Source organism: Tenebrio molitor, chromosome 7 (assembly GCF_963966145.1).
Source record: "Tenebrio molitor chromosome 7, icTenMoli1.1, whole genome shotgun sequence".
Lineage (NCBI taxonomy): Eukaryota > Metazoa > Arthropoda > Insecta > Coleoptera > Tenebrionidae > Tenebrio > Tenebrio molitor.
The window spans coordinates 11,664,152-11,676,667 of NC_091052.1; the positions used below are offsets into that span (position 1 = coordinate 11,664,152).

The window sequence follows — 12,516 nt, forward strand, 5'->3', positions numbered from 1 at the left end:
AATGTGTTTGTCATATGCAAAATGAAGATTTTCTTTAAACGTTGACAGTTCCGTTTTAGTCAGCATTTGAAATATTGCGCAAATGACTCAAAATAAACATTCCCAACGATATAATTCATCTTTTAATAACATCTTGGAACGTGATGTAAAACGTTTTTAGTCTTTCAATCCTTACTTTCGGGTTGCATGCTCCAATTACCCACCTGCGAGTCCTTGAACTATCTTGCAATTGTTCCAAAGTAACAGTAGTTCCTAAGCGAGAATAGATGGAATTGTAAAAGCAGAAAAGCTAAACTTTCTCCTTTTTTTATTATAATGTAATCAAGCGATCGACTGGCTCAAATGCTAGATATTTGTCGCGTTTTTTTTTTTGTAAACTTTAAATGAATTAGAAATTTTGGAATATGATCAGCGAGGAGTAGTGATAAAAGGATAAATGGAAAAAAAAGTTAAAAATCAATTGGTTTTTATTACACTAATGTTATCAAGAACTTTTAAGTACAAATTCGAATTGTCAGTGTTTCGTAAAATTACATCAGATTTAAAATAAAATGTAGAAAATCTATATAGATAAAAAAATATATACATACTTTGGTCTACAATTTTTTAATTACACTTGTCCTATTACTTGCGTAATATTTAAAATACTTTACTGATTTATCACAAACTAAGCTGGACGGTCGGTGTTCATGAGATTGTTTATAATTGCTCCTGAAAGCGGCGATTTCGCAATATTTTCTGGTCCCAAAATTGAATTGTGTTCCAAAACTCCATTTTCTTGGCATTTACAAATTCGTGAAATTTGCAATTTTGAAACCGCCGTTTCCGATTTAAAAGTAAAAAATAGATAAATTGTTAACGTTACTAAATTAAGAGTATTACATATTAAATACTATTATGCAAATGTTCAAAGAAAAACAGAACAAACAAGCAATAACGTATTTACAACAAGAACAACAAATACTGAAAATGGACGTTCGTACCTAGTTGTCATTCATATTTCAAATAAATAAAAAAAAAAATACTAAGGTGCATTTCGATTTCAAAATAATTGTGTATGATATTCGAGTATGTTTTCTAAAAAAAAATAAAAATGTGTCAAGGAAATTTGTTAGGAAATAAAGCGCAAGGTAATTAATTATTTAACAAATGAAGTAGCGCAGCTTTAAAATTGTGTCTAGTTGATAATAATAAATGGTAAAATAATGTCGGCTGAGATGGGATTAAACCAGTGCATCACAATACTAGACGAACCTCTTCAGATGAGTCTCTCTTCAGGTGGAGGCTTGAGCACGTGATCCAGCTCCACTCGAGGATTACAAAACTCCTGAGCGCTAGGACTGTACGTACCTCTGGTGGCACGCTTGCTTCTTGCCACGTTGACCAAAACCGCCAACCCGATGGCAATCCCCACGCTCACAATCAAAACGATCGGGATCACTATGTACAACACGTTGATGTGATCCATCTGGCTCGCCGCCACCTGAAACATCGACCGTCGATCAAATCCGTGCGGCGACAAAACGGGAGCCGACCTTGTGATCGCTACAATTCTTCCCGGTGTAGTCCTCGTGACATTCGCACACGTAGTCAGCCCTGTCCGTACAGTGTGCCAAGCACTTCCCTTGCACGCACGGCCGAACCGACTCGCAGGGGTTGTCCAACTCGCAGAAATGCCCGCATTTGTTCTTGTCCGCGCAGAGACATCTGTAAGTCCCCGGCATGTTCTCGCACATGCCTTGAGGTCCGCACGGACCTTGACTCTGCTGGCACTCGTCGATGTCGACTTCGCACAGCAGACCCGAATAACCTGAAAATCACCTTCGTACTTTACCGCTCGACTCGTGTTTTTGATACCGACCAGTTCCGGTGCAATTACAGTCGTATCTGTTTACGCCGTCGGTACAGATGCCCCCGTTCTGACAGGGACTTTCCCCGGTGGGGGCCACACAATCGTCGGTGTTGATCTCGCAGAATTGACCCTCGAAACCTCTGACGCACTGACAGAACGGCACTTCGTTTGTAGTGTTGCAACTGCCGTTGTCGCACGGTCTCCTCAAACAAAACGGAGTGTCGCACAGGGGTCCCTCCATACCCTCCGTACAGAAACAAGTGAAATTGTTCCCGGTCATTTCGTCTAAAAACAAAAAATGTACCGTGTCAAGTTTTGGTCATACCAAATCGTACTAGGTCCAGTCTTGCAAGTGGCGCCTTCTCTGCACGGTTGATTGTCGCACGTGATCAAGATGGGAGCTTCGCACTGCTTTCCGGCGAATCCTTCCGGACAATCGCACTTAAAAGTACCAATGGCGTCGATGCAAGTGCCTCCGTGTCTGCACGGATCGCTCAAGCACTCGTCGATGTCGTGTTCGCAACTGCAACTCCGCCGTTAAATTGTCGTACCAACACGGAAAATGTGTCTTACTAAACACCCTCGTAGCCTGGAACACAGCGGCATTCGTACTTTCCCACCAAATCCACACAGGTGGCGTTGTTTTCGCACTGGTTGCTCTCGCATTCGTTTATGTCGATGGAACAGTCGTCAGCGGCGTAACCCTCTATGCAGTTGCACTTGTAAGTCTGGTTGGGACTGATGCAAGTGCCTTGATTGAAACAGTCGGTGGGGTAACAGAGGATGCAACCGATTTCGGGACCACTCTCCGGGTCGAGTTCGAAGTACTGGTTTTTGAGAGAGAGCTCGTTGGTGGCGAAGAAGGGTAACAACAGTCCGCCGATTCTTATTTCCCCAAGGCACCCCTAAAAATTAAATCGTGACATTTTGCTTCTTGGAACAACAAAACATTTACGATCTAGTGTGCCACTGACATTTGACAGTTTCTGTCATATTTGACAGTTACGTCAAAACTAAACTCGATAATTTACTCACTTTGAAAAGATCAGTCTTTTTGTTTTGGTCAACTTTGTACAGCAACGTGTCGTACGGGTAGTCGTTAATTTCCAAAGAGTTGCTGGTGATGGAGGCCGTGGTCGTGGTATCGACCGGAACATACCCCGACATGTCGGAACTGTTAATCGCGCTCTGATAGTCGTACGAGACTCCGTCGCTGCCCCCCACGTACACGTCGCCACTCTTCAACATCTCCGTAAAACCGTCAATGTCAAAATTGACGGATCTCATATTCGGCGCTTCGTCCATCACCATGTCTTTGAATCCACCCTTCAGGACGGAATTCTTGTATTCGAAATAGATCGTCAACCACTGTCCTTCGAAATGATCCTTCCTGAACCGCCTGTGATCCGTCGATTTGCCGATTCGCCAATCGACGACCACCTCGTTGTGGTAGATGAATATCGCGAAGTAATCTTCGTTGAGTTTCGCGAAGAAAACGGTCCCCCACGACCTCGTACGATACGTCAGTTCTAATGTGTCGTACGATATCGATTTGGTCGAGTTCGGCCAGACCACCTGGTGATAGTGCAACGGCGGTGATTTACCGTCGAAAGTGGCGTTCGCCACACACTCTGAACCGTCCTCGAGATTTTTACAAACAGATTCGTTCGGACAACGCTCGATTTCGCAAAATTCCAAATCTGAACAGTCTTTACCTTTGAAGCCGCGAGTGCAGATGCAGCTACAAATAAATCCGTACTATTTTGATACTTTTACCACTCACTACTCACCGATAGTCGTTCCACGTGTTTTCGCACACGCCGTTGTGTTGGCACGGATTCACTCTACACGAATTATCCGAACGCACCCCTTCTAGCACCGTCGTTTCGTCGAACTGGACGTTCCCGAAAAACATGGGGATGTCTAATTCCTCCGCGTTTAGCGGAAAAAATTCCACCACCATCGTAGACGAACCGTTACTTATCTGCAAATCATCAACGATCAACCCAAATGCGACTTGCGTAAGATCTGATCGCAAAAACAAATTTCTCTGTCAAGCTTTTTGTTCAAAGCCTTTTTAATTTTTTTTTACGATTTGATGATGGTACCTGCACGTCCTGAATTATCCCCTTGAAGTGAACGTTGCTCAGTGGGGTCGCAATAACTGCCGAAGTGGTGGGGGGGATTGCATCAATTTTTATTAAATTGTCGTTGGCCTGACGCACTGGTCTAAACTGTGGTGGACCCCCCAAGAACAAGACTTGAGCGTCCAAAGTTCCCGTTGCCGATATAGTCTTGCGGAAGTACTCGGTTCCGTTCAATTTAACTTGCACTAAAGTAACGTTTCTGATGACCTAAAATCACAGATTACTGTTATTTATACTCACAAAATCTTTACATCAAGTACTCGACCTACTAGTTTTAACAATAGATTTTTTACGTGTTAAACTTTAACGTACCTCGATGAGGTGGTTATAACCGTTGTCTAGTTTCACACCTCCCACAGTATACGCTTCTGGAGTTCCATTAAACTGTATTCTGACCAACAATTCCCCACCTTCCAGTTGCGCTGCTATGTATGTCTCATCTAAAGGATTCATCGATCTCGACGAGGACCCCAAATAAAATATCTGACCTTTGGACTGTCGCGTTCTTATGAACATACTTATGTCTACGATTGTTCGTACTGCTCGTTTCGCAGCGCTGTCGACGTACACCGTTACCAAAGAATCCGTAATGTTTTCGTATCCGAACGTCGCCGCTGTGTAATCTACAATTGCGCTCGCTTTAGACAAGTACCACCGTCACATCGAGACTTACTGTATTGACAAGTGTGTCCCAAGTAGGGCCTCCCACAGGTGCACCTGAAGTCCAACCACAAGTCAGTACAATGTCCGCCAGAATGACAAGGATTGGGACTACACTGGGGCTGCCTCTGACAAGTCACTTCGACGTTTTGGTAGGTGACGGACGCGTCATTTTCGACTTGGGGCAAGACCCAGTCGCCGTTGATCAGCACGTCCTCTGTGCACCCGACTAAGAAAGGTTGTCCGTGCGTTAACTTCTTCAAATTACTAGGAATCCCTCCGATGTACGTCACCGGGAAACTGGTGTAGGTAGTACCGTTGGAAATCTCGTTGAAACTGATAGGATAGATTGTTTGTTCGTCGTTGGCTGACAACACAAGGTGTGTCGAATTGATCGCCACAAAAACCCTCTGCCACTGGCTGTCGTTCAGATTGGACCCGATAAAGACCCCCTCCCACTTATTCAACAGACTCGAGTGCAAATTGAGGCGACCTTTGGACAACTCCAGTATGTAAAAAGTCAACCCTTTGCCCAACGCCAAAAGTCCATCCCCTAGCGTCGTCTTGAACCTGAACTGTATGTCATAACCCTCCTCTCTGCTCGTGTTGACCACGATCATCGACTTTCCCGACAGCGACATCGTGCTGATCTTTTCGCACACCTGTCCGTGGAACCCGTTCGGACAAGAACAATTGAATTTGTGTGTGTTCTCTCCCAGTAGGTAAGGCTTGCAAGTGCCGTTATTGAGACACGGGTTGTTCTCGCAACCGGCCAGTTCCACGGAACAATTCTTCCCGCCATAATTCGAATCGCAGTCGCAGTAGTAGTCGGCTCGCTTGTCCAGACACTTGCCGTGGATGCAAGGCTTGTACCGTTCGCACTCGTCTATGTCGATGTTGCAGCGCTCGCCCTCGAAACCCTCGTTACATTCGCAAACGTAACCGCCGATGTTGTCTACGCAGATACCCTGAACGCACGGCGAACTCTCGCATTCGTTTATGTCGATTTCGCAGTTCTCGCCGGTCACGCCCTCTACACACAAACACTCATACCTACAAAACGTCAATTAAATGTCACACGTCAAACGTCAATTCTGTCATTACCCTGCGGCGTCTGCGTACGAAAAGGGTCTACTGAAGATCTCGGGCAGTGAAGTGTTCAGTCCTGGGATTATGTTCTGATAAAGGGTTCGATTCGACCTCTCCAAGCAAGTTCCGTTGTATTTGCACGGACTGCTGTCACACTCGTTTATGTCTTCTTCGCAATTTTTTCCTACAAAAAGAAAAAGTGAATTTAAGTGACGAGAAAACGTGTTCATTACCGGTGTATCCGGGATAACACGTGCACTGATAATCTTTGACTACGTCGTGACACTCGGCTCCATTCTCGCACGGATTTCCGATGCAATCGTCGATGTTGATTTCGCAGTGGGCCCCCATGAATCCGGTGTCAGTGCAGTTACAAGTGTAACTGTTTAGGCCGTCGATGCACTCGGCTCCGTTCAAACAAGGCGGGGGCTGTCGAATTCGAAATGAGTACAGTTTTCAAGAAGCGTTAATTTACAGACCTCACAGTCGTCGATGTTGATGTCGCAAATTTTTCCAGTGAGTCCCGGTTGACAGATACACGTGAATTCGTTGATTCCGTCTATGCAGGTCGAACCGGACGTACAAGGCATGGGTTCACACTCGTTTATGTCGACGGAACAATCCTTTCCTTCGTATCCTGGGGGACAGATGCACTTGTAATTGTTGATCTGGTTGAGACAAGTGGCGTTGTTTCGACACGGCATCGAGAGACATTCGTTGAAATCTAAATTGCACCTTTCCCCTGTGTACCCCGGCCTGCAGTAACACTGAAAAGTTCCCCTTTCATTTTGGCAGATGCCTTCGTTGCAGATTCTCGGATTGTTCTTGCATTCGTCGATGTCCTCCTCGCAGGTCTCACCTAGTCAACAAGTGACACGTGTGAAAGCCTCACCGGAGATATTTATCGTCGTACCTGTAAAACCCGGAGGACACTTGCAGATGTAGCCCTTCTCCTGGCTGGTTTCGCAGATGGCTCCCCTGGGACACGGTTCCTTGGCACAAGGGTCTAGATCGACCGTACAGTTGTCCCCAGCGTACCCTGGCGGACATCTGCATTCATAATCGTTCGTTAAATCGACGCAAACTTCTCCAAACGGACATTTAACATCAACACAGTCATCGATATTGCTCTCGCAATGGAGTCCTTCAAAGCCAGGCAAGCATTTGCAGGTAAAATCATGCTTGTTCGGGGACGTTACGCAAGTTGCATTGTTATAGCACGGCTTTAACTCGCAGGCATCGTAAGGGAGATCGCAAAAGGGGCCCATCCACTGTTCCGTGCAATTACAAACGATCCCGTTCGACTGTTCGATGCAAACGCCGCCGTTCGAGCAAGGCTGGGAAACGCATCCGTCGGTTTTCAGCTCGCACAGCTTACCTAGAACGAATATGCGACTGCCAAAATGAGAATGTTGACGCAAACGCATCGTAATGGAGCCCATCTCCGGCAAATGATCAACGACAAGAGACAACGTTAGTTGGTGCGAGTTAGACAAAAGCTGTCGGGTGCAGGTGAGACATGCTTGCACAAAAATGACAAACCAAAAAGTCTAATACCTGTGACCAGGTGCACATACGTAAGAATTGTCGGTCCGTTTAATTAGGTTAGGCAAAAGATGCCACAACCATGTCCACATTGCAGTTCACGCGTGCAGAGTTGGCACCCAGCTGTGAATCAGTCAGTTGTAGTAACTACCATGAAGTCAGTACTAGCCTACACACCCACATGCGAACTACTCTACAGATTGTGCGGTTGAAAATTGTTTATTGAGTCTAGGCATGCTGGGTTAAGACTTGAAGAAGAAAAAGAAAAAAAAAGGAGAGTTAGTCGATTCAGTTAAGTTTTATAGAACTGAGTCAGTGTTTGTTTACCTTCGCTGAAGCTGTTTTATTGCCCACCCGTGACAAATAAAAACACGGAAATTAAAGAAATTACTAGAATTTTGCATAACCACGAACTAATTTTTTGGAGTGACGTCGAAAAAAAAAAACAAATTTATTTCAAGGTGTTCTACAAGGCTGTTTAGTAATTGGCATTAAAAATACGAAATAATGTACCTGTGAAGCCTGGCATACACGAACAATTGAAGTAGCCATTCCATGGTGTGCAAACTCCTTCATTTTTACAAGGATTGTTCAGACAGATTGTGTCCAGGGAACAATTGGGATAAGTACCTGGATACTCTGGCTTACAAATGCATCCAAACGTGTTACCAGATTCGACACAGTCGGCGTGAGGGTGACACTTGTTCACGTCGCACAGCAACTGTCTCTCTTCTGATTCGCACCTGTCGCCCCCGAAACCCGGAGGACAGCGACATTTGTAACCGTCGGGGCTGTCGATGCAGACGCCATGATTGAGACAAGGCTGGGACATGCACTCCTTCAAACTCTGCAAGCAAAATTACAAATTTGAGTCGAGAAAATGACAGCTGTCAAGCTCGACCATTTCGATTCACGAGTAGAAATTCTAATCGAGTGTGCTGTGCACGATGACAGCTGTCAAACTCGACAATTTTTAATTTGACAATTATCCTTACGTATTGACAATACGATCCTCCATATCCTGGCGGACACTGGCACAAATACCCTCCGTACGTGTCAAAGCACGTCCCGTGATTCAAACACGGACTGGCCACACACTCGTTGACGTTCAACTCGCACAACCTGCCCATGTAGCCCGTGTGTCCACACTCGCATGTGAAATTGTTAAGGTTGTCGTGGCATATCCCTCCGTTCCTGCAAGGTTTCGGTTTGCACTCGTCCTTGTTGAGTTCGCATTTGAGCCCTTCGAAACCCGGCGGACAGAGACACTCGATGTTTCCGCCGTTCTTGAGGCAAGTGGCGCCGTTCGAGCACGGATTGTGTTGGCACTGTTGGTGCACGATCACCTCTTGTTCGCAGTGTTTCCCCGTAAAATTCGGGGGACACCAGCAGACGTACTCTCCTGTGTTGTCCGAGTTGCAGGTGGCGCCGTTCTTGCAAATCGGGGGAGTCTTGTCGCAGGGGATCCCCAAGTCGATCTCGCAGTTCTTGCCGGTATAGCGCGGCAAGCAAGAGCAAGTGTAGCCGTTCTGGCCGTTGTGGCAAGTGCCCTGGCGCATGCAGGGCTCGGTTATGCAAGAGTTGTAGCTCATCAAGTTCTCTTTAGGGATACCTGACAACAAGTCTCTCATTTCTGATGTCTCCGCACCCCGATGATACTCACAGCTATCTTCCGGGATGGGACACTCTTCGAATCGGACGTTGTAGTTGTATAAAATGATGGAGTCGTTGAAGACCAACGAGGGGCCTTCCAGCAGACACCCGTTGAATTGCTTTCCTATTAGAAGCACCGAAGCGCCTTCGTTGTACAGACCCGGACTCGTCAACAATTCGCTCTGATATGATGAATTCGCGATCAGCTAAAACACAAATTTGCTGTGCAACAGAGAAACAAGTGAACACGCGTGCAATACCCGTCTTTCGCCGTCGACTTGGAGGGTTAAATTTCCGAGTTCGTACTGAAGCACCACGACGTGCCACTTATTGTTTAAAAAATTCCCTTGGATTTTTTGATTGAATTGTTTTCCTGCCGTTTTGGCAAAGAACAGGACCGCTTCCGAGTTTACCGATAGCTCGAGGAGGTCGTCGTTCTGTTGTTGCGAAAATAGAGAACCACCTAAAGACAAATTGAGGTTGCAATTATGCGTGAAATGCGTTTTTCGTGTGGGGATCGCACCTGAACACGTTCTGAAACTAAGACCAGTTTGTTTCTTGAGCGAGACTGTAGTTTGGAGGCGCAAATACGAAGAACCATTAAAATATGCTTCAGATTGATTTGACGGACCTAAGATTTGGGTGTAACCGCTTATACTACAAACGTAGCAAATTACTGAAAGGAAAACATAAATCAGGATTCACGTCTGAAGGGTAAAAAATTCATATTTATTTCTACAAACATCTTTATTACTTTATCGATTTCTTTGTACATTTTTTTAATACATTTCCCAAAATTTTGCTCTGTTTATGCACAAAATCAACTCTTACAGAGAAGATAAACCCTGTGAAGTTTTTTGACCTAGATGCTTGTAACGGTTCAAAATCAGATTAAATTTAATTTTATGTAAAGTGGTCGATCATTTGGTGACATAACCATTTGAAAGCACCCTATCTGCAATACACTTTTCACGAATATATTTAAGGTAATTTTGATTTTCTTGGAAAGAATTAGATTCTTGAACAATGACTGTGTCTATGACTAATTCGCAAAGATGTCTATCTCCAGAATGGGTGGCTTATGTGCCGTTAAGAGCTAAAACGTGTTCAGAACCGGAAGTAATTACTTACCTAAGAAAACTGAACTTATTTTCAACTTGCAAGACTTTAACAAATCCATGTTGAAATACTGACAAGGTTTACGATTTTATCGAAATCAGGAGAGACACATATTCAATGAAATTGTCTTGAAAACACAATATTGAGGTAAATGAACACTTCACCTACATATTTTATTCTTGGATACGAGAAAACAACACGAATACAATACACAATCTACATGCAACAAACCACAGCAACAAACCAACCACAACACGTTCAATGTCAGTGGTTGTCTGGTGTTTTTACTTTTAAGTTATTGGCACATCTGCATCGATACCAACAGAAACAAAATATGAATTAAGTTTCAAGTTTAATTGAATTTTCCGTCAGGAAAATCGATCACAGTCAAATATAATAAAGGGTACAGTAAAAATGGATAATTTTTTGCGATTCATTACGCGAAAAAAGTTACTAAATACTAAAAATTGGGGGTCCTTATGCAACCAGCAATACAATAAACAAAAACAGAAAAACACAAGAAACGTCACTTTTGTAAGTCAACATAACCAAATTTTTTTTTGAAAATTTGGAAACCACAAAAACCTAATTGTTACGGTCTGTGTAAAAATGTGTGATAAAGCGAATAGATACTTGTGAAAAAAAATATATGTGTTGTGTGGTGGTGTTTTTGAATCTGCGATGGCTCTCTACGACAACAAATATTGGTTGCTGTCGCACATCAGAAATTCGTTCATTTCAACGGACGACACAGGTATACGTCTCCTTTTTTCTTAACAAATACGAATGACTCGAGTACAGGTATGTGCGAGCTCATTATGGCGGGAGAAGAGGGCGTGAGGAGACAACTGAAGCAGACCCTCGACTGTTACCCTGACGATGACGACAGCGAAGACGACGACGACTTGTCGCACGAGTCGTACGACCTCCAACTCGACACAGATTTTCCCATGAGGTACAGATCAAATACTGCAGTGCGCTTGGAGAAACTGGAGCAAGTGAAGAAGAAAACTAGCAGAATGAAGCACATCAAGTGGGAGAGCAGCAAAACGGCATTGACGCAAGAGCAGCTGGATGATTTGTTCGTGCGAAAGGAGCCAAAAGCGAAAATTAGCGAGGGGCAGGAGTCCCTCCTTTCAAAAACGTTTAAACAGTACAGAATGATGCCATCAAATCCGTTTATAGATCACGCGAAATACGACGGCACGGGACGGGTTAACGTGGGGATAAAAAAATATAAGATTTTTCTCACGATGCTTCCAGAGCAGCAAAGAAATTATCCTTTGCACGTTTGTTGCACAACCAACGCCAAAATTCAAGATTTGATCGGGCTGATTCTGTTAAAGTCCAGGTAATCACGATTTTTTTTGTGCTGTTATCATAATTAATTTATTAAGTACCATGTATGAGGATCATTCCTGGAAACCAGTTAGTAACTATGGGCTGTACATCACAGAAGAGGATGGAGAAGTGGATTGGGACTTGCCTTGTTTAGATTCCAGGGAAAATATTTCTAAATTTGGTTTCACTTGTTTGGGCTTGGTGGAACACACTGACCCAGCAAAGTGTGTCAGTTTTGGTGACTCTGAAACGTTCACCATTAGGAGATTATCTGATGACAACACCAACAGAAAAACTAAGGGTTTGTCTATAAAATCTTTATTTTTTGGGTTACATTTTTTTGTGAACAGATGTATCAAAAACTGATCAAGAAAAACAAATTTCAACTGACCTTCATTTGATGGACGTCCACAAGAAAGCGATGGAAGCACCACTGTACAAATCCTACAAAGTGTTCATGATCAACAAAATGAGGACCAAAGCTGAGATGCTTTTAGGAATCAGCGGGGAAAAGATCGAAATCGATCCGGTACAAAAAAATTCGAAATTTGTTTTGGTCAAGCAAAAACCTATTAATCACGACATCGACATGGTAGCCTGGTGTGAAACTGTCGATTCCAGAAGCAACAGGACAGTTTTTCGAATTTTTTACGCCCAGTCGTTCGGTAACTCGAGTGGTCAAGACAACGGTAGTAATTTTTTTATTTGGTTGGTGTAGTCGCAGTAATTTTGTTTCCAGTTTCTACATTAAATTCTCCGCTGCAAACGTCGACAGTATTTAAGAGTTACGATTTCGAGGCTGATCACGCAGTTGCTGAAGAAATTGTTTACAAAATAAATCTGATTCTCGAACTGAGGTCCAGTGACACGAGGAAAGAGTATTTGGCAGCGCAAGAACGAAAGTACTACAAGAAAAAGGGATTCGTTTAGTCTAGTTTCAATTATTTACGTGTGTAGTTGGCATTTAATTAAATAAATATAGCTCAAGGTTTAATACATTTTTCATTTTCCCCCATACGAAAGTGTAACTTTCTATTTTAATAAGGCGATTGTGTTTTTAAATAACCTCGGCTACGCTTACGCTTCGCCTCGGCCATTTAAAAACACCTC

The 12,516-nt window shown here is 43.8% G+C and overlaps 2 protein-coding genes across 2 annotated transcripts; one reads left to right on the plus strand and one right to left on the minus strand.

Annotated features, from left to right (window-relative positions):
* Nucleotides 1-449: 449 nt before the first annotated feature.
* crb (crumbs) lies at nucleotides 450-10,300 on the minus strand. Its single transcript, XM_069054210.1, has 20 exons — nucleotides 10,078-10,300; nucleotides 9,470-9,622; nucleotides 9,207-9,409; nucleotides 8,957-9,152; nucleotides 8,289-8,905; nucleotides 7,807-8,140; nucleotides 6,662-7,126; nucleotides 6,228-6,607; nucleotides 5,982-6,177; nucleotides 5,764-5,932; nucleotides 4,673-5,712; nucleotides 4,312-4,622; nucleotides 3,961-4,206; nucleotides 3,643-3,836; nucleotides 2,888-3,593; nucleotides 2,426-2,757; nucleotides 2,188-2,375; nucleotides 1,862-2,137; nucleotides 1,536-1,810; nucleotides 450-1,483 (listed from the first exon to the last, which is right to left on the minus strand). The coding sequence occupies exons 1-20, from the start codon at nucleotides 10,124-10,126 to the stop codon at nucleotides 1,259-1,261; spliced, it is 6,555 nt and encodes a 2,184-aa protein (XP_068910311.1). The 5' UTR covers nucleotides 10,127-10,300; the 3' UTR covers nucleotides 450-1,258.
* Nucleotides 10,301-10,550: 250 nt separating this feature from the next.
* On the plus strand, nucleotides 10,551-12,400 carry Sin1 (SAPK-interacting protein 1). The gene is made up of 5 exons (XM_069054234.1): nucleotides 10,551-10,819; nucleotides 10,867-11,416; nucleotides 11,463-11,707; nucleotides 11,757-12,095; nucleotides 12,146-12,400. Exons 1-5 carry the CDS (start codon nucleotides 10,747-10,749, stop codon nucleotides 12,334-12,336), a joined length of 1,398 nt encoding a protein of 465 aa, XP_068910335.1. The 5' UTR covers nucleotides 10,551-10,746; the 3' UTR covers nucleotides 12,337-12,400.
* Nucleotides 12,401-12,516: the final 116 nt, after the last annotated feature.